Raw genomic sequence first — 22,220 nt, 5'->3', positions numbered from 1 at the left:
TGAAGTCGGTGGCCGTGGGGAAGAAATGAAAAAGGCATTCTCTGCTCTGAACTCAGAGTCTTCTGTAGTTACTTTTTAGACTTTGACGGTAGGGTGGGGGAAAGGGAACAGGAAGACCGGGCAGGAGAAGGAAAGGAATATAGGAGGCCCTGGGGGATGAAACATTCATTCTTGAATCATCTAGGAAGGGATTAGAGCTGCAAAACAAGGGCTGGAGCCTGCCCCTCCACTGCCCTCATAATTGTATACATCCGGTCCAGCAGAAGACTCTGAAGCCTGGTGCTCCTCCCCCGCCAGATGAACATGGTAGCATTAACAGACTGCTGCTCCTCTATTTATATTAAGCAACAACTCAGGAAGTGGGGATTTAACTCAAAGGTAAAGTGTCTTGCATTTAAAAAATAAAAATTTAAATTAAAATAAAACTTGTCTGCTCTCTAGCAGCCCTCAACAGAAAAGCCTTTCCAACATTATTCAGATTAATCTGCTTGCCACTGTGAGCTGTCACAATACATGTTAGTTGATGGAGGCAGGTCCCTCTGCTGTCATTGCAGGGAAAGTTTATGTTGCGAATGTTGCTCCAGCTCCAGGGCACTGCCTGGGAATTTTTCTTTTAAAGGAAAGGTATCTAGCAGCCATATCAGTGTGTCGTGCAAAGAAAGAAAAAAAAAAAATATATATATATATATAGATCTAGCCAGGCTGATGTTGAAGGTACCTAGGCAATGTCAAGAAATACCAGGTGTTTCACCCCAAAGCAGTATATTCACCAATGTGTAAGCTTATGTCCAGTTTATAAGGAAAAGCTTCCTGAAGAGACGGACTTGGAAAATGTTGAGTCCCTTCTTTGTCTGTGCAAGCCTCCCCTGGCCAGGCATGATGCTCACACTTGTAATCCTAGCACTCTGGGAGGCCAAGGTGGGAGGATCACTAGAGCTCAGGACTTTGAGACCAGCCTGAACAAGATGGATACTCCTTCTCTACCCAAAATTGAAAAATTAGCCAGGGGTCGTGGTTGTGTCTACAGTCCCAGCTACTTGGCAGGCTGAGGCGGGAGGACTGCTTGAGCCCAGGAACATGAGGTTGCTGCAAACTAAGCTGACTCCACAGCACTCTAACCTGGGGCAACAGAGTGAGCCAATGTCTCAAAAAAAAAAAAAAAAAAAGCCTCTCCTTTGTTAGCATCCAACATTCTTTTTATATGCAGAAAACTAAAATTGGGGATAATCCAAATATCGGGTTATTTGTCATAACCATTTGATTGTAAGAATAAAAGGGTTATGGGATTCCCACAGTGAGGAGCAAACTAGCTATTGCAGAATACACAAGAATTGTAATAATAACAACAGCTATTATTTTAGAGCACTTACTATGTGCTGGACCCTTTTAAGCATTTTGCATGTATTATCTCATTTAATCATCACTACAACCCCATAAGATAGTACTATTATTATCTCCATTTATAGAGAAAGATTCTGAGGCTGTCTTAGTCAAATGTGTCTATAGCAGCGGTTCTCAACCTATGGGTCATGACCCCTTTGGACTGTATTAAAGGGCTGTGGCATTAGGAAGGTTGAGAACCACTGATCTATAGCTTATCTGGTAAAAATATGCCATTTTACAGAGGAATAAACTGCAGCTCAAAGCCACTGGTCAAATCTGGCCTGCAAAACAGGTCTCTGGAAATCCAGCAATGTTCTTTCTATCACATCATACTGCTGACACTTGGGAGTCACTTAAGAGCCACTTGTCCCATCTGTGTTCTTTGAGCACCATGGGAAGGAGGCAGCCAGCTGTGGATCGCTAAGTGGAGCAGACCAATGGGCAGTGACTCCCCATGTCACCCTGTGAACCACAACTGCTACTTCCCTAGGAACTGACAAAGTTGATGATGCTCCTGTAAGGGCCTGATCAACTGTGATCGCTCCTGGGCATTGATCCTCCCAGCTAGGTGGGAAAATAGCAAATGTTTTAAAGAAATGGATTGGATATGTTTTGCCTGTTGGGTTTCGAAGGTGTGTAAATATGGATAAAATTGAAAAGGATTGAACTATAAGGAGAGTATCCCCCATACTGCTTAGAACCAAGGTTTATACATGAAAGAAATCCATGAAAGTTTATGAAGCAAAGGAGTGAACAGATGCAACACTGCACGGCGACCCCTGTTCCTGATGACGCCTCGGCCAGTGGGATGTGAATCCCCACGCCTGAACCAATACCCTCTATCAACTGGCTCCCCAGACTTGCCCCACGAAGAAGGCAAAGTTTTATGGAGGATTTTTCTTTTTTAATTTATTTTATTTAACCGTGCATCTCCCCATGTCTTGCTTCTGTAGAATTCTATTAACTGAAACATTTGATTATCTACAACCTAATGCCATATTTCAGAAAGATTATAATTAGTGTTTTCCATCTAAGAAATCAAAAGTTTTGTTGTGGAAATTTTCTATTAATGGAAAAATATACCTTTCAATGCTGGGGAGGCTTTATGGATAAGAAAACTGAAAGCTCCCTGACACAGTAATTGAGTGACCTGCCTAACAATACAGACCCTACAAGAGGCCACGTGAACAGGTTATTACTGTTACTGGAAGATGGGGAGGGTAGGAAAGGAAGGTGGAGAAGATCGAGCTTTTCCCCTGTGGTTTCTGTCTCCCTGAAATGTGGCAACCTTCCCTCAGCTCCTGAGCCGACTGCTGCCCTCACTCTCCTTCCCTAGACCTGAGGAGAAGTGCCAGTGCCTGCCCTCAGCCACTGCCATTGGCCAGTATCATACACCACGAGCGGGGAGGTCAACAGCCCCAGCTAGTCTGGTCCTGGGTGATGCTCAGCTTGGGCCAATGATGCTCCTTGGTTTCTGGATCCCTGTTGGAGACTCCACCATGACAAATCCTAATGCTCTGGAATTTGACCGTGGTTGCCTTGCCTGGTATAGTCTCTGCTGCCCTGGCACTTTCTACAAAAGGAAGACCACACAAGATCCTAAGGTCAACCTCGGATAGACATTCCAGATCATGCCAACCCAAGAATTAATACTCAACTATCTTCAGCTTGTTGGACAGTTGCCCATCCACAACCCACTGTGGCCATGAGCTCCTGAAATGTAATCCACATACCTACTAGTCACTTATTAGAGTGTATGAGTCAGTGGCTTTTACTATTTTCATAGAGTTGTAAAACCCTCTTAAAAATCACTTTTAGAACATTTTCATCACCCCTCTCCCAAACCCCGTACTTATTAGCAAATCACTCCTCTCTCCATCCCTCTCCCCCAGGATGTGGGTTGCCCTGAGAGGTGGGCAACCACCCTTCTACTCCCTGCTTCACACAAGTAGCTTTTTATTAATTTTTAGTCTGCCTCACTGGACCAGTGGATTCAGGCTAAGCTCTCCTTTTAGAGCCCTCTGTAGTGTGGACCTCCTGTTTTGATCTACCCAGTCCTCCACCTTACCTCTGCTTTTTAATGTATATTTACCATCTTCAGTATCCTCATAAGACCCTGAACACCTCAACCTAATTGTGCAGTAGAGGCTTAACTCAGTGGACCTGGGTTTCCACACCCTGCACAATCCAAAGAAAGAAATGACCCTTGGGAAATAACCTCAAAGCCCTTGGGATATCTGCCAGATGGGGAGTGTCTTTACAGGTCTGCGACCTTGGGTCAGGCTACAGCAGTTTAACCTCTGCGGGGCAGTGGCTGGAGATTGAGTAGCCGAAGCTAGTCATGTAGCCTCTTCTGCCTCTGCGACTGACTCCCAGTAAAACCCTGGATGCCAAGGATGGGATGACACTTCATAAACACCGTCACCCATCACTGAGGGAGAATTAGCACTGTGTATATGAATCTACCAGGTTTCTGCTGGACTTTGACCTATGCATCTTGCTGATAACAGCTTTTCTGAGATTCTGAGTCCTCCTAATAGATCACTGAACCCGAGGGTGGTCTCTGAGACCCCAAGCACACTTATTTTCAATACTATACCTCGAACTGCATTGTCTCTCACCTACTCAGGCAGGGAAAAGCTCCTCCAGCTTGCCAGGCCACTAAGTCACACCTTTTTCCAGGAAAGAGGGCACAGAGGGATTGAGTACTGAATAAGCCTACCTTGATCTGAGTCTCAGCTAACCTTCTACCTGCTCACCAGGTGCCTGACCTTGGGGTGAGATGCTTAACTCACCGTGCCTTAGCTGCTCTGTCTGCAAAAGGAGGATGATACAAAGTTTATCTCATAGGGCCAGCATGAGGACTAAATGGCACACAGAACATTCTGACGTGAGTTGTGGTTTTTATAAGCTTTTCCATCTGCTTCAACCACAAAATTCCCTCTCATGATCCAAACTTATCTGCAATGAAGGGCCATTATGAATATGTAGGTCTGTGTCTCAAACCAGCCCATGAAAACTCCTTTAGAACAGGAGACTTATTTCATTTATTAATACTGTCCCTACTAGAAATCCTACCACAAAGATTAGCATACCTTTGCTCCTAAAATATATTTGTGTATCTCTCTTTTAAGGTCTAAAACATGTCTGGTTCTTCACATAATCCCTTCCTCCTGTGCAAGTCAGTCATATTCCTCTAAAGAGGGAAAAAATAACCATCTGCCTTAGTATGCATTTGTGCACAGAATTTGAGATCCCAGCAACTACACACATCCAGTGCAGCCCTTTCAACTAAACCAGTCTAATAGGCTCGAATGGCTCCTGTACCTTGTAATTTATGATCAAATTATATGTTGGGTTAAGGATTGCTAATTGTTAATCATCAGCTTGAATTAGTTATTAATGAGCAATGTCACTAATTACAGGGCCACCTAACATCTAGCAGGGTGGAACCACTGTCACCTTACAGAAGATGCCTGACTCAGCTTTCAGCCAGTGCCCTGAGAGCAACATGCTGTAAAATGTCCCATCTGCAATACTTTAGATCCTGCCCTCTTGTGGTAAAAGTCCTGGGCTTTTATAGTTGGAAAGAATTGTAGAGGTCTATGGATCCCAAGCCATGAGCTACAGTCCTTTGAAGGCTGCAGAGCTAAGTCAGGATTTCAGGAATTCACAGTACACCTAACCCAGGTACCTTCAGGCTAAATAATGCTATCTTTCATTCTTATCTGTAGAACCCTTTCCCCATATAAAAGGTTTGACAATTAAGTTTGTTAGTCATCCTAGAAAAAAGTGCTACATACTTCACTGCTAAATATCACTTTGGCCACCTTCGAAGTACTCCCCTTGGGAAGCTATGGATCAACACCAGCACCTAGTCCACCCTTCAAAGCAATTTTGAAACTTTTTTTCAGGATTAACCATCAGAACTTTTGTACTATGAGATCTGACAACTAAAGTTGAGAGCTTGCCACCCTGTGCTTACACTGGCAGCACTGTATAAACAACTCGGTAACGTTTCATAACCTTAATATATCAGCGTCTCACAACTGTGTGTGGCAGTGTCTTGCTGAGTGGTATTCATTACTGTTGTGTGTTTTTGTGTACCATATAATAACAGCTCTGATAGCCATTCCAGAAAAAGAGTTTCAAAACTGCTTTGAAGGGTGGACCAGGCACTGACATCAGTGCAGCGCTTCCTAAGGGGAGTACTTGAAGATGACCCTAGTGATATCCAGCAATGTGGTATGCAGCACTTTTTCTAGGATGAGTTTGAGAACTTAATTGTCAGACCTTGTATGTACATAATGCTGTGAATAATAAAACTAAAGCTTATATCAAAGCACAACTGAATACATAGTAGTTTGTCATTAAGAAGTCTGGTGGGAATTTTGTTGGATTTATATTCCTGGGCCCTCAAAATATTTTTTTTATTTTTTATGTTCTTGCTCAGCTCACCACCTACTCCCATTCCTATCATCAAGTGAGACCTTTACCACTTTCCTACAGCCCCTTGTCCAAGGTCTAACTCTCACTCTTAACAAATAATTTCACTTCCTCAATTCACAAGGAAAATGTGAGTCAGAGAGCAGGAGGAGTTCTCTCTTTCTGCTGTTTAATACCAAACCACTATTCATGCCCCTGACCTAGCCTCTGCCCTCTTCAGGCCCTTCCCTGTCCTTGTTCCCTGCCCTCAGTTCTATGTACTGTGTTAAAAAAGGGCTCTTCATGTTCTCATTGGGGCTGAAGATATTCTGACAATAGATGCTATATTCAAAGGGATCATGCAAAAAGTTTAATAAATAGCCAGAAATGATCAGCTGACTATTAATGATGAGTGAGGAAATGTGGGAGAAGAATGTTTCAAGAGGGTTTCCCTGGAGAGGGGTCCTACCATCTAATCCCAAGCCTGGTGGCCACCATTCCTGGCAGTGTAGAAACAGCTTCACTGGTGTGTGACTCATTAGGAAGGGGAAGTAGAGGGCTCTGGAGCAGAGGACAGTCCTGTTAGTGGGGGTGGTTCTCCCCCACTCCCAAGAGGCACAGACAAAGGTGTGCAAATCCCAGAATCCAGATATGGAACCCACAGAAGGGATGTGGACCTGGGACCCCGCTGAAAGGATGCCCACCATCCAAAGGAATAAAGTGCCAATGCATGCCGTAACATTACTGAACCTCGTAAGCTTTACACAGATCAAAGCAGCCAGATACAAAAGGCCACTTATTATGTGATTCCACTTAAATGAAATTTCAAGAACAGGCAAATTCATATAGACAGAAAATACACTGAGAGCAGTCAGGGGATGAGGGAGGGAAGAGAAGGGAATGACTGCCTAGTGGGTATTGATTGTCCACTGGGGGATAGAAAATTCTGGAAGTAGATAGTGGTGATAGTCACACAACACTGTGAACGCTTAAGGCCAATGAATTCCATATTTTAAAATGGTTTAAATGGTAAAATTTATGTTACATATATTTTGCTATAGTAAGAAAACATCATCATTAACAAAACAAAACACCCAAACTTAAGCAGAAAGGATGCCCCAGGCCAGAGCAGGGAGACCCCAGTGATAAGAGGGTGTGGGGCTGAGAAGAAGGCAGGAGTGGGGGGACTGGAGGAGGACAGCTGACAGAGACACTGCCTGTGCATGGGGAATCTGCAAGGAGAAAGCAGCAGGGGGCTCAGACTGTCCACACCCCACACTAGAGAATTCGAAGAACCTTCTGAATACCTTGGGAAAAGACTTGGCTTTGACACTGCTGGCCCAGAGACGGAAAAGCCACTGCCAAGCCAGCACTGATAAGACAAGAATCCTCTCTCTGGCTTCCTTCCTCTTCCTCTCCCTGCTGAGCTCCAGGTGGGTTCAGACTCTGTACTTCCAGAGAAAAAAAATGAACGCAGGACAAGAAGAAATGAATGCGGAGAGAGAGAAGGAGCACCGCCCCTCCCCCACTGCAGTCACTAGCCACAGTGCAGGGATGGGAGGAGATTTTAATTTCAATTAAGTTCATGTTTTTATTACTGCATGACACAGGTCAATTTCGATAATGGAACTGAGGCCTGTCTGTGACTTAAAGTGACTTCAGGAATTGTTTTCTTTTTTCCCAAGAGTGACAGGAGACCCCATAGTGTCTGCTGGAGTTGGCATCCAGGGACAAGGGAAGTGTTCATTGCACTGAACAAGGTCTATGGGGTAACAAGTAACAAAACCACAGGCGTTGTATAAACAGACCCCGTGAGTTCTATTTCTTCCCATTGTAAAATATATACCACTTGATCGTACCCTCTTGCTCAGTTTCTGTCCCCTGCCTCTCCCAGTCTCCCTCAAACATCTCCAAAGTGTCATCTGCACTCCCAATCTCCATTTTTTCCTGTCCCATTCATTCCTAGCTTCAGATCCAAACACTTCATTAAAATGCTTTCACTATGGTTTCAATGAGCTAATTGCTTAAGCCCAAGGATGTGTTTCATCTTCCTGGCATTGCCTTAGATTTTTGGACCTGGTTCTCCACCGACCTCCCTGACCATCATTTCCTGTCAGTCTCTTTGATGAAGGTTCCTTCCCTTCATCCCAGAAACAGTGGCGTCTTCCTTTTCCTTCTCTAATGCACCTCTTGGCAATTGCATCCTCCTTGTAATCATTTCTGAGCCCTGATCTCTCTTCTGAGCCTCAGATGCCACTCACCCGCCCATCCATTCAGTAAATATTTTTGGCATATCCACTAAGTGCCAAGTGCTCACTAGGCACTGGGGAACACTTAGCCACGGTCCTGCCTTCACAAAGCCTACAGACTAATGGGTGATAGGAAAAGTTAAGAAAAGTTCTCCTACTAGCAGAGCTAAGTTGAAATATCTAGCAGTGGTCCACGATACAAGGCCTAAGGCTCCTTAGCAGATTGGCTTCAAGGCATATCTAATCCTCATAAAATTACATGCAAAGTTATATCTACTTATACATGTTCAGGGGAATATGATTTATAGCTTTCATCAAATTATCAGAGAGGTCCTTGACTCAAGAAAAGTTTGAAATCCTCTGGTCTAGTGATGACTTGTGGATGTGACAAGAGAAATGAAGTCACTCTGGAGAATAATCAGAGCTTACAATAGATTTGGGAACTGTCTCTACACAGAAGGCAAGAGCTTCTCAAGCTCTTACATCGAGAGGGCTCAGCAGAGAGGGCTGTGGGTGCACAACCTTATGAAGATGGAATAGGAATCTCTACAGGGTTAGCTCAAGCTCCAGGAAGCGTGGCCATGTTTTTCCAAGGCTTTGAGTGATGCTCTCCCCAAATACCTCAGCCCCACAATGACAACCATGTACCACAAGGGCTCACAACTCCTGGTGTGAGAAGCGTGGATGATGGCTACCCTGGGAGTGGCAGTTGTATCCAAGGGAGGGGAGCAAGTGGGGAGCTAATTCAAATTCTGGGGCCATATGGTCAAATACAGTATAGAAACATGCAGTGAGGTCCCTACAGTTTTGAAGAAGAGGGATGTATGGCCAAGGAGTCAGGAGATCTCATAAAGGATCTGCATTTGTGGCTTCTCTTAAAAATCTGAGGACTTGACCATGCTGGCCCTGTGCCCCGCCCCCAGCACCATCACAAGGGTTGGTAGCAGCTGGTTCTCTGGGTGGGATATGTACTCTTTAGCCCCTTCAACCCGACTCTTGCACTTGGCCCTTGCCCTCTTTAATGGCACCTGCCCTTTCTCTACACCCAAAACTCTGGTGTAGATGACAAAGACCAGAGGATAAACAGAAAACCTTAGAAAACAGCTATTCACCAGGCAGGAGAAAAAAGATATTTAGGAAGAAACAGGGAAAGAACTAAAACAGAAAGGACACAAATTCCCTTAATGCAAAACCTACATTATGTTGTCTACTGAGAAATCTGAGTATCTAAAGCCTCATCTAATCTAATGCTATTTGGATTATGAAAAGTTCTCCTCATCTCATCCTTTATCAGAGTAAAATCACGACTATTACAATTTCAGTATCACTGCGAGAAGGAGAAACTACCACGTTTTAAAATTTAGGAAACCATATTGTATCTGTTTAATAATTTCAGGAGGACCATAAGAATTCTTTCCTTCAATTAAATATCCCCATCAACTATTAACGGATTAAGCATTTCATAAATTAAGATCCATTAAAAAGATATCACTGGCATTTGATTCCATTTTGTACATCAGAGATGCATGTAATATTAATGACTCATGATCACGACTCTATTTTCTAGAGTCTTTTTAAAGTGCATATTAATCATCTGTTAATGTTACCGTAACTCACGAAATACAAGCTAACTTTTCACTTACTGACTCACATGTGCACAGATGGCCATTACAGATGTTTTCTGGCCATCCCCAAAGCATGGCACCCCAACCACTTCTTTCCTTCTGTTGTCAACACTTACAGTCACACTGTTTTCTCTTGTGGCTGGAGGCCGGCTTCACAGGTGTCAGGGAAGACGCTTTAGAGGAAGAATCCTTTCTTTGGCCAAAACAGAAAACTCACTGTCTGTCAGTCCATTATTTGAATTTCATCCCTTTAAGATGAAGGTCAACGTGTCTTCAAGCACTCGCCATTAAAGTTTAAATATCCCTGAAGGTGACACTGCTTCGCAGGTATCACCTTACTGATGAGTCTACACTATTACTTGCAGATGTTGGAGAGCAGGCCCTGCAGCATCACATGAACCGCACTGCACTGAATCCCCACTGGTGGGAACTGAGCCATGAGTTGGCTTTGGCTGAGGCAGTTATGGGCCCCAAAGATTTTACAAATGTGCCCATGGGTGGCTCTACTTGAATGCAATTCTTCAGCTTTCAGTTTGAGCAGGAAAATAAGAGAACATCACAAAAATCTTACTCTTGTTTATCACAAATTTGTAAAATGAGAATGAACTTCATGGCTATCTGTAGAGCCCTCACTCCTATTCCACGATTACATCTTCTAATCCTACTTAATCCCAACAAATGTGCCCTGAAAACTAGGCCCAGCTAAGCAGGCTGCTCCTATCTCTTCTGATCTAAGACACAACCATGATTTTAAGAGGCAGTTGGGCCCTCTAGTAGAACTCACAGAGAGTACTGAACTACAACTTGGGGAGAGTCTTGGTTGACAACCAGAGCATTAGAAGTAGGCTACATGATGCCCTTCCTTCCCTCAAAAAAAAAAAAAAAAAAAGCACACATCCTAATCCCCAGAACCTGTGGATGTTACCTTACATGGAGAAAGGGACCCTGTAGATGTGATTAAGTGGAGGGTCTTGATATGGGGAGACTATCCTGCATTATTCATGTGGACCCCGCGTGTAAGCACAGGAGCGTTTGTACAAAAGAGGCATTCTCAGGAGGAAGAAGGCCAAGTGACAGAGGGAGCAGAAGAGAAAGGGAGACGGGATACAGCCAGGAGCCAAGAAAGGGGGCGGCCTCCAGACGCTGCAAAGGTAAGGAAATGGCTTCTCCACTAGAGCCTCCCAAAGGACTCAGCCCTCCTGACACCTCGATTGGAGCTCCCTAAGGCTAATTCAAGACATCTGACCTCTAGAATTGTAATAGAATAAATTTGTGCTGTTTTAAGTCATTATGTTTATGGTAATTTGTGATAGCAATTATAGGAAACTATTATGGCATCAAAATCAATCTACTTCATTAAACCTCTTTTTTTTCCTATTAAAATAGAGTCTTGCCCTGTCACCCAGGCTGGAATGCAGTAGAACTCTTGGGCTCAAGCAATTGTCCCCCCCTTAGCCTCCTGAGTAGCTGGGAGTACAGGTGTGCTTCACCACACCTGGCTAATTTTTTCTTTTCTTTTCTTTTTTTTTTTTTTAATAGATGGGATCTTGCTATGTTGCCCAGGCTGGTCTGGAACTCCTGGCCTCAAGCCATCCTCCTGCCTCAGCCTACCAAAGTACTGGGATTTTAGGCATGAGCCACTGTACCCAGGCCATTCAGCTTTCTAAGTATTTGAGCTTCCCAATTGGTATGCCAAGAGATATTGATCTGTGTGTCCCACAGGGGAGCTGGGGGTGACCTGGGACAAGAGCCTCCTAGGGCTCCCCAAAGGCCCTCCAGTTCCCATGATGCCACACCACTACTGTCCTTTCTCTACAAGATCTTTTCTCATGAAAAAGGATGGGAAACACTACTTTAAGTGTAAAACAGCCCCAAGAAATAATACCTTCCAAACTTTATACTTAGTAGGTCTTCAACACGGTCCATCATATATGAGGAAGAATAGAGAGAAACTCTCAGTATCACTGTGCAAAAGCTGCACTTGAAAAATTTAGCCAAAGGGACAAAACGCAACCTCCTTGCTCTGCAAGAAAGCTGTGATCCTGAGACCCCCGAGACGAGCCGATTGCTCACTGCTGCTCTGCCCAGGGCAGTTGCTCCTGGCCTCTCCCAGGGTATTCTATTTACCCTTGAAAATTTGAGTGCTCACTGGCCACCAGAACTCGCCTGTCACAGACCTGATGGGGAGAGAAGGGTCTCCGGCATCCCACCAGTCTTTTGGGGGGCTGATGTACATGCACCACAGCTCCCAGCTGTACCCATGGGCCGAGTTCTCATAGCGCTGCACCTCGAAGTTGTCCTGTTTGATGTTGTCGATGGAGGGGAGGATCACTCGCTTCCGGTTTTCCTGGATGCGGGAGAGAACCGGCTCAGCCCTGAAACACAGAGAGGTAGAAATCAAATGTCTTTCCTGAGGCTCACCTCCCAAGGCTGGCACAGACCCCCAGATTGCAGGAAGTGAACAGCAGTGACTTAGCTAGAAGGTAGGGTGCAGGGCAGACTGCAACGAGGTCTGAGGCCCCCTGCAACCCGGTGACCTGCCCAGGCTGGGTCATGCAGCTTCTGGGGTGGAGCTGTGAAGTGTGGGAAACAGCGTGTGCCCCTGTGGGAATCACTACAGCGGATGCCTGCTCAGCAGGAGAAGCCTGGGGTGAGAATTCAGAACACAGGGTCCCCTCCCTGAGAAAGTGTCAAGCCTCCCTTTTCTATTGCTAGTGCAGGGCTCTGGGGGATTTGCATGGCACCTCAGTTTTTTGCACAATGTCATAAGTTTCCCCCCAGGGCACGGACTGCTACCTTTTGTTTTTTCTGCTGGCACCAAATTTCCTTTTCCAAAATAGGTCACTTCTGCCCTAGATGTCCTGGTTTTAATAAGCATTTCACTGGCTTCTTTGTGTGTGTGACTATTTCAGTTGTTTTAATTGATTGTTTAATTGATTTCCTAAAAGGGATCTAATTGAATTGCTTAGTGATAGAAGGGTGGGAACTAATTAAATGCAAAGGCAGGCAGAATCTGCCTCCCAGCAAGCCTCCTCGCCCCAGGGCTGCATTCATAAGGGATCTGGCTCCAGGTTCAAGTTGTAGCCAGCAAGGTTTAGGACAAAGCAGATAGTAGACATCTCTGCCATTGTGTGTCTCCGAGGCAGACATAGGAAGGGATCACTTTCCGTATTTGAGAAGGAAAAGATGGCTCTCATAAGCTAGGGCATTCATCTCCCAGCTTAGAAGAAGGTGCAGGCTTTGGAAAGGAGTCAAGTAAAAAACCCCATTCCTCTGCATTATTTGGAAGAATAATGAGAACACACAGCCGACAACCCATCTCTTTTCATTTGCAGCTATTGAATTACCTGTTGGCTCATCTCATCTTTCTATTTAAAACGAGCAATAAAATATACTCTGGGCCATTACCTGCCTCGGATGGTTTTGCACACACCATACAGGCCGAAGCCAAATGGGACTGACTTCAGGACTTTTAGATGTGCCCCGGAGCTTTGCCCCTGGCAAACCTTCACACATGTTGTCCTCTGGGGATGCCCTCTGCCGCTGGCAGAAAGCCTGAGCTAAGCCCATGTAAGGAGGCTTAGATCAAGGGCTACCTCTACCGAGAAGGCCTCCCTAATTTCCCCTAGTAGGAAGGCTTTTTCCTCTTCCCCACCTTGGACCATTTCGGATACCTATTAAGTCACCCTGACTGCATACTACCTTTGCTAATCTCTGAACATGTTACTTTTCCCTATCACCTAATGATAGCTGATTTTAATCGAGCACTTACTAAGTGCTAGGTACTATGCTAAATATTTTACATGTGCTGGCTAACACAACCCTTACAACAATCCTATGAGGTAGATACTAGAATCATCATTTTACAATGAGGAAACAGGCCAGGGAGGTTATTAGGTAGCTGGCTCCAGGTTTCTAACCTAAAAGGTTTAATTCTAGGCCTAAGCTAACCCCAAAGCCCCACTGTGTCCTTGAAGGGCCACACTTCTCCCCCACATAGGCCTGGGGCTGTATGTATAGAAGCTCAGGTCAGCCCATCACTGAGGAGTGACAGTCACTGAGTGTGGGGGCAGAGGATCTGGTTCCAATAATACTTCTGCAGCCAAGGACTCTGATCCTATTGTCTATTAGACAAAGTATGACATGACTGCTGGCAATTATTTACTCCCCTCCCTGGGGACGTCCTGCCTATTACCACAGTGTCTGCAATTCCTCCCTGTGGGACTGTACTCCTCCCCAAACTTCCAATTAACATTTGGCTCGGACCGTGAATTGCTTTGCCAAGGATGTAAACAGAAGTGACAATGCTGCATCTGAGCAGAAACTGTCACAGCCATTATGAGATTCAGTCATTGTTCTTTTCCCCAAGCCATAAAAAGGGTATAGCCTAGGCAGGAGTACTCCTTGGCTCCCAGAACATAGATGATCAGTCAGGCAAAGCCACAGACAGACAAACACTGCCAACATGCCACACGGACAAAAACTGCTCCCAACATGCCCGAATCTTCACTGTCAAAAGTCACCACAATTGGCGATTGTGACTGTAGTCTGAGCCAGTACAAGTTGAGATACATGGTCTACCCTGTGATGAAGAACTGCAGAAGGTTTCAGAGAGGGCCACATGCCACCCTGGTGTGGAACATGAGTCTGAATCGTGAAGAATGGAGTCGCGGGGCGCACACCTGTAATCCCAACATGCTGGGAGGCCAACACCGGTGGACTGTTTGAGCTTAGGAGTTCAAGACTAGCGTGAGCAAGAGCAAGACCCGGTCTCTATTAAAAATAGAAAAACTAGCCAGGTACAGTGGCAGGCACCTGCAGTCCCAACTACTTGGGAGGCTGAGGCAAGAGGATCTCTTGAGCCCACAAATTTGGGGTTGCTGTGAGCTGTGATGATGCCGCAGTGGCACTCTACCCAGGGTGACAAAGTAAGACTCTGTCTCCAAAAAAAAAACAAAACAATTCTAGGCAAGGTAGATTGGATCAGACAAACCAGAATTAGACTACAGAGTTGCAGGCAGATTTTGAACCTCAAGAGAGTGACCAACTGTCCCAGTTTGCCCAGGACTGTCCCAGTTCTACCACATAAAGCCCTGAGAAGCGACTCAGTGCTAGGCATGCCTCCCACAGCATCAGGGACAGCACTGCCACATACACATGGAAAGAATGAATTCATGCAGCATCCGCCTGACAATGCAGGACTGACCAGGAGGCGGCAGTCACAACAGAGAGCAGGAGGGAGGTGTGAGAAATAGCATGTAAAACTGGCTGGCCCTGGAGGCAAGGGAAGAATCAAGTGACAGAGACATGGGTGGAGCCACCAGTTCTGAAGAAGCAAGGAGGCAATGATGCGGCGGGAAAGAGACATGCCACGCCCGAGGCTGCAACAGAACATGCAAGGGCGTCTGTCAAAGGCCTCTAGCCTTATGCTCCAAACTGCAGTCACCCAGGGGGCTGGTTTAAACAGATCGCTGGGCCCTACTCCGGAACCTCTGATTTTAGGGGGCTAGAGAGAGCCCAATAATTTGCATTTCTGACAAGTTCCCAGATGCTGCAGATGCTGCCCGTCTGGGCTCCACACTTTGTTTGAGAGATTATTACCAGAGATAAACCACTCTGATGCTCAGGGGAGAGGTCAGGACTGAAGACACACAGCTGGGAGTCACTAGGTCTGACGGCAGGAAAAGACCCCAGAGGGAAAATTGGTGTCTGAAATGGCAACAGATCCCAGCCCAGCAAAGAGCTAGTGTTAACCGTGGCACCAGGTTTTTGTGTGGTCACGTGCATAACCATTCTTTCACTCGGTCATTAAAGGATTGCAAAGGTTGTTGGGAATGAACGAGGATAAACATTTTAATGTATAATTAGTAATGGGATATTAGTTCTTCTGATCTGTGAACAACACTCATTCAAGATGGTATCACTGAATGTAAATAAACACTTCTTGTGAAATATAAGACTCTGATTCTTAGTAATTAAGCAATGTAGAGCACAAGTTCTTTCACCTTCAACTTGATTTTTCCTTGCTTAGTAATAAACATGATTTTAAACTATGCAGTTCTGTTCCAATTTTAACATGCTTATTGAATGATATGGGCATTTTTGATGCTTCACTTTTCACGCATCCAAAATCTTCTACTCCCTGTAGACCCACCAATTTCTCTCATACTATTCTTTTCACCTGGAAAACATCAGGGCCACATTTGCAGGGAATAAACTACCTTTTCCTCTGAGTGATGTGAAAGATAATCCCACAAATTCTAGGAAGCTTTGCCTGAGTCATTAGAAACATAAATATATCGCTTTCCTCACAAAGCAGTCAACCATCCTCTCCAGAAAAGAGAACAGCAAAGTGGGAAAAGGGAACAATAAATATAATAGGACTATCTCGCCCCCTTTGCAAGGATTATTTTGAGTTCTGTCTAATTAACACGCACAATTTTCACTAGAAATTTTGATGATGATGATGATGACAATGGTGATGGAACTGAACAAAATAAAGACAAATTTCTTCCAGTTTTATCCCAAACAATAGTCTTACTTTCTTCTTGAATCCGTCTATCTCCATTTTTCCAGTGGCCTCAGAGGAAGTAGGTAAACCATCCCACCTCCCAGATTCCAGCCCCTCCCAACCACAGTGCAAGTTCTGAGTGCCCCTGAGTTCCAGCTCACAACCTACCAGCCAGCAGTGAATTCCACATGGGCATCAAAGAAGCCAGTGACCTGGCCGGTGGCCACCTTCCAGCCCTCAATGCGAGCGCGGATCAGGCCTTCTCTCTTTTGATTTCGCACCACCTTCACCAGCCCAGGGTAGCGTTTGTGGACGTACTCCTCCAGGGGGGCCTTCAGCTCCTCTACAAAGGACAAAAGGCAAGAAGATCCAAAAACATGTCATTTCAAATGTGCATCCAACCCACTGTGATGCCCACAGGTCTTCAGGGAATTCAGAGAGCACGAAGAAAGAAAAATTGCAGGTTAGTGATTCTAGTAGAAGAGAAAATACCATTAGTTTGGGAGTCAGAAGACATCTCTGCCACACTCACCCAGGACATCTATGTTTTGACAGTGTACAATTTACACAGTTCGACAGAAACCAGGCCTGGCTTTTATACTTCAGCTGGTGCAAGCCGACTGACATCCTCTGACAATTCTTTGTTTTGTGGCGATTCCTTATAACTTGGCCAGGTTTCCCATCCTCCCACCACCCCCGGGTCCTGTTTATCAACTTCAATATGGGCTTTTCCATCTGTATGTAGACTGGTTGTTACCGTTGGGGTCTTGGGATGCAAAAGAAGTCTTTGCTCAGTAGTAGAAACACTTCCTTGGTGGCAGAACTAATGCTTCCAGGGATTGAATTCCCTCCCTTCCACCACAAGCAGGTGGGAAAGTACTTTATTTCTATGATCTAATTTAATCCTGACAGCAACCCGAGGAGGGTGCTAGATTAATTCCATTAATTTACTAAATTAACTCTACTTTGCAAATTCAGACATAATTTTAGGGAGGCTAACCTGTTCTAAGGTCACACACCTGCTAACGGAAGAGCTGAAGCTTAACCCAAGTGTATCTAACACCACAGGCATAAAGGCTAGCACCTCTGTGCAGCTAAGAATCACCAGGTGTGGGGAGGGGCCAGAGAGGGGATTGTTAGATATGCATACTCCAAGGGTCGGCCCCTGGAGAGTCTCCTCCCGTAGGTCATTCTGATGTGCAGCGGCAGCCCAGGTGATTCTGACACAAGGGTCCACCAATAATATTCTAAGAAACATTGTTATTTTCAACTTCACTGTAGAAAAAGCTAAAAACCCTGTTTTACCAAATGTTGTGCAGATTCCTCACTTCCTAGGTGCAATCTCTTCCAGGTGGTGACTTTTGCCGAACTAAAGGCATACATTTGCAGCACATATAGTGAGGCTGACCCCTCTGCATCTTGGCTGTTGTCCCTGAAGATACAGCCATATGACTCGGGAAGAAACACAGAGAATAGTTTATTCAGATTGATGGGGATAAGAGAGTCCTCAGGGCAGGAAGACAGGAAATAGTTACTGTCAGTCAAAGGCACAAATTATGGGGGATTGGGAGTGTTGAAGCCCCAAACTTGCGTGTTGAAGCCCTAATTCCCAGTACCCAAGAATGTGGCTATATTTGGAGACAGGACCTTTAAAAAGATGACTGAGTTAAAAGGAGAGCGCATTACATGTGAGCTCTAATCTGATCTGACTGGTGTCTGTATAAAGAGAGGAGATCGGGGCACACAAAGAGACATTGGGGTGTGCATGAACAGAGGGACAGCCATATGAAGAGGCAGCAAGAAGGTGGCCGTCTGCAAGCCAAGGAGAGAGGCCTCAGAGGGAACCAACCCCACCACACCTTGCTCTTGAACTTCTGGCCTCCAGAACTGTGAGAAAATAAAATTTGGTTGTTTGAGCCACTCAATCTGTGGTGTTTGTTATAGCAGCCTGAGCTGACTGATACAGGGATGTCAGTGGTAAGATGTGCTATTATCAAGGTGAAAAAAATGGAACCTGGGGTAGGGGTGGGAGGGAACAGACCCTCTACTTTCCACGAGGTGCAGAATGGGCTTAAGGTGAGATTGGAGCAAACGGCCCTTTAGTTCAGACCCTAGTGCCACCATGAATTAATCCAAGTGACCCTGGACAGGTTAGCCAATCACTTTGTGCCTCAGTTTCCTCATCTATAGAAGGGTGATAATAATAGTATTTGCTCCCTAAGGTTATCATTAGGATTAAATGAGTTAATTTACAGACAGTACCTAGAATTATCCCTGGCATGGTGTAAACACTTGATATTGAGTAGCTAGGATAAGGAATTCTTTTATTTTCTCTCTTTCCCTCTTCATAGGTTTGAGAGACCCTCAGGGAAGCCCAGGGAGCCTGAAGAAGCCATGCCCGTGGTGGTCAAAACAGCCTGCAAGTCCTAACTGTGGTCCTCAAACTTGAAAATAGTGTTCTTGTGTGGGGGTCCACATTTTGAGAACCACTGAGCTCAAGAGACATAGGGTGGTCTTAGCAGACACCTGGCACGTACTACGCCCTGGATAAAAGTGATCTATGGTCAGTGTCTTGCCCACATGGCTTTCATCTTTACCAACATCCCAGTACCAGCTGGGGGGAAGGGCATCAGCTGGGCTGTGAGGACCCTCTGCTTCCTTACCCACCATGAGAGAAGGGGTAACCAAACAACGGGGACTGGAGTAGCCCACAGAGTTTTCAACTTCTATAAACCATCTACTGATTTGATGTTGGCTGGGGTTTCCTATCAGTTAAGTAGGTTTCTTGGAGCAAGAATGCCAGCAAGAAGGTTGGGCAGGCCACACCTGCCTGGTGTTTCACTTATTCCCCATGAGTATTGGGTGGGTAGGCAGGGGACAGAGGGATGCACCAGTGGAGACAAGGGACATAAGGTGGGCAAAGCCCCCATGACATGCTATGAAGGGAATCCTGCCCACTCACCAGGGCTGGCGTATGATGCAGGAATCTCTGTCAGTTCAAGAACACTCCAAAGACTGCACGCTGTGCTGGGAACCCGCAGGCACTGTTAGCATTTAGATGCCAGGAGGCCTGGGACCTAGTTTTGACTCTGCCCAGAAACCAGATGTCAGCTCATGGCTGTGTCAGTCACCATGTCCAAGTATTAAGTGATTTCCTCATTTGGTAAGTGTTTATGAGAGTTGGGGGGAGAGATACGGGTAGGGATCTATGAGGCTGGAAAAAGAAAGTGTAGCTGACTGCCACTAACCATGTAAAGGCTACTGAGATGCGGATGGCCAAGGGCTTTGAAACACATAAAGGGAAAGGGGCTAATACTAATCATTTGGCATGAACTTCATGGCAGTTGAAAGCAAATAAAGCCCTCAATATGCATTCAATAAACATTAAGTCTAATGATAACTGGTTTATTGTCATTATTATTAAAATGGGTCAATTTTATAACTTCCCATGAACAATAGCTTGTCTTTCTAAATATTCAACTTCATTGTGGCGTCCGAGGCCCACTGTGTAGGGGTAAGCACCTTTCTTGCTCCAAAAACAGTGAAAGTGACAGCTGACAGGCTTTGATGGGAACACTGGGGGAGATGCCGCCCTCCAATGAGCAAAGTTTCAGAACAAGTGACCCTGTCAGGGTCCTGTTCCCAGTGCCTCAGTTGTCTTTGAGTCCAGGCAAGGGCACCACCCAAACCTAGCATTCTAAACACCCAGAATATTCTCCTTGAACTGATGGAGATCCTGGCCATCGTAAGGATCTGATGGAGAACACAGGCCAACTGTAAGGTATTGGGTGGTGCCCTGGCCTGGACTCAGAGACAATTTAGACACAAGTGCTCTGTCAAGATGCTTATAACCTAGTTAAAGGGAAGTGTTCGAAATTTACAATATTCAGTAGTGTGAGGTAAACGGAGCTCACAGCCAGCTAGAGGAAAAGTGCTGTGAGGAGTCACTGAGGGAGACATCATTATGGCTGGAGTGTTCGCGGAGCAGGTGCTTCTGTTAAGCAGAAGGTCTGGACGTGAGCTCTCACCATCCAGAGCACATACGTACCAAGAAAACACATAAGCACAGAGTGGGATCTGTTTATGTGTCAAAGTTTCTGTTTTGGGGGGGAGTTGGGACGATGCCATTGATTAAAACAAAGAAAGGGGCAGTGCCTGTGGCTCAAAGGAGTAGGACGGCGGTCCCATGTACAGGAGATTGCGGGTTCAAACCCAGCCCCAGCCCAAAACTGCAAAAAACAAAAGAAAAAAGAAAAAAGAAAGAAGCTCCTCTGGGGACGGGTTGAGATGCCACTGGACATTCAGGGGTAGACAGCTGAACCCAGAGGTGAGAAGACAGCGCAGAGGTGTCGGGGTCAGGGTGGAAGAGATGCTGTTCAGGACATGAGGAGAAGAAGACTCAGAACCACATTTTGCAGAACACATGTGTTTAGGAGGCAGAGAGAGGGCCAGAGGACAAGCCTGGGTGGGGAGAACAGAGCCTTTGGCAGAGACTTCAAGAGGCGGATACGCGCGTTCATTTTATAAACATGTATAGGAGCCTATGTGGGAGAGGAGGGCACAATCCCTGTCCCCAGAAAGCTACTCAACCTCCGTAGAGTCCCATGTGTTGCAGGAAATGAGAGCTGAGAACAGCCCATTGATCTAAACAAACAGGAGGTTCCTAAAGGAAGCAGTGAGAAAAGAGAATGCCCTTCTTGGTACAACTGGGCCCTGCTAGAACAAGGTTGGCTGAGAGAGAACTGGACAGCTCAGGAGAAACTTCCAGAAAGCTTGGTCCTGGTGGAACACACCTGAAGCAGCCTGAGGGCCTGGGGCATTGCGATTTGGAAAAGGAGAGAAGTTAGACTGGGCTGGGGGTGGGGTGCAAAAGCCCAAATTCTCCTTATTTAAGTGATCCCAGTGGTTAGCCATGGACAACAAGGCCTGCAGGCCCATTGTGCAGGCAAAATAAAACCCAACCTGACAGTGGTTAGAAATGTCACACCTTCCCCTAAGGTCGTTCATCATCCTTAGTGGATGAAACTATTCGCAGACGTTGAAAGAACTGTAAGACAAATATTATACTTTTTTTTTTCTCACCAACAAACTCAGGGAAAGAAAAACTCATTTCTGCAAATACATGTTTACCTTCCACTGTTATAAAATCCAACAGTAAATTGTCTTAGTGCCATCTGGGAATCCTTGTGTTTCTTAAGACTTTGATGAAGAACATTTGGGGAAGCTGAGGGAAAGAAGCAGACACTGCCGTGATCAGGAGCGACGGGCCAGTGGGAGCCTAGATCTGCTCCATGGCTGCCCCTTAACAATAAGACAAACACCTCGAGCCATCCGGGCTCAAGGAGCAAAGGTCAGCCAAAAAAAATCACAGTGAGAACTAAAACAAAAAATGTTATTACTGGACTGTAAGTTCAGTGATATCACAGAATAAACCACAGTACAGTCTCTTGTCTCTGAGCTCTGCTCAGGGGCAAGTGTTGACCTCATCAAGTCATCCCACCTGCTTCCAAAGCCAATGCAAGAACCTCAGTGCACATATACAGGGGCTTGGGAAGTGGCCACACTGCTCAGGGTTGGGCCAAGTCCCTGTGTGCACAATGGTGGGCAATCTGACCTCTCAAACCTCAGGCAATTTAACATCCTGATGATGAGACTCGATGATGAGAGTTACTGAATATTCCAATTCTCCCCCAAGATGTAGAGACTCGGGAGAAGCAGTCTAAACTTAGATGAGTGTTTCTCAAACTTTAACCGATATTGGATTGCCCAATAAGTCTGAGGTGCAGCCCAAGAACTTGTGTCCAGGCCGCCATGGTGGCTGTCCCAGTGCACACAAGTACAGTAGTTCCAGCCAAGTGTTTGGCTCCTACCTAACCCCATCTGGGAAGAACAGCCAGTGTGTATGGAACAGGGTTCATTCTAACTGAGCAGACAGTCCAGAACCCCAGGGTTGCCCCACACATCTCTCTGCTTTTCCCACTGCCTTGGGTTACCTTGTCCAGCCTTATCTAAAAGACTGAACCCTTT

The 22,220-nt window shown here is 45.6% G+C and overlaps 1 protein-coding gene across 2 annotated transcripts in view; it reads right to left on the bottom strand.

Moving 5' to 3' along the window:
- Positions 1-22,220, bottom strand: part of GALNT17 (polypeptide N-acetylgalactosaminyltransferase 17) — a 478,729-nt gene that overhangs the window by 231,193 nt on the left and 225,316 nt on the right. For both annotated transcript variants that reach the window (XM_053556324.1, XM_053556325.1), the window contains exons 4-5: positions 16,362-16,536; positions 11,860-12,057 (exon numbers count right to left, since the gene is read on the bottom strand). In XM_053556324.1, coding sequence (XP_053412299.1) covers positions 11,860-12,057; positions 16,362-16,536 — 373 coding nt within the window. The remainder of the gene's footprint in view (positions 1-11,859; positions 12,058-16,361; positions 16,537-22,220) is intronic.

Source organism: Nycticebus coucang, chromosome 12 (assembly GCF_027406575.1).
Source record: "Nycticebus coucang isolate mNycCou1 chromosome 12, mNycCou1.pri, whole genome shotgun sequence".
Classification (NCBI taxonomy): domain Eukaryota; kingdom Metazoa; phylum Chordata; class Mammalia; order Primates; family Lorisidae; genus Nycticebus; species Nycticebus coucang.
The sequence above is the reverse complement of the archived record's forward strand: the minus strand, read 5'-3'. Positions and strand labels throughout refer to the sequence as shown.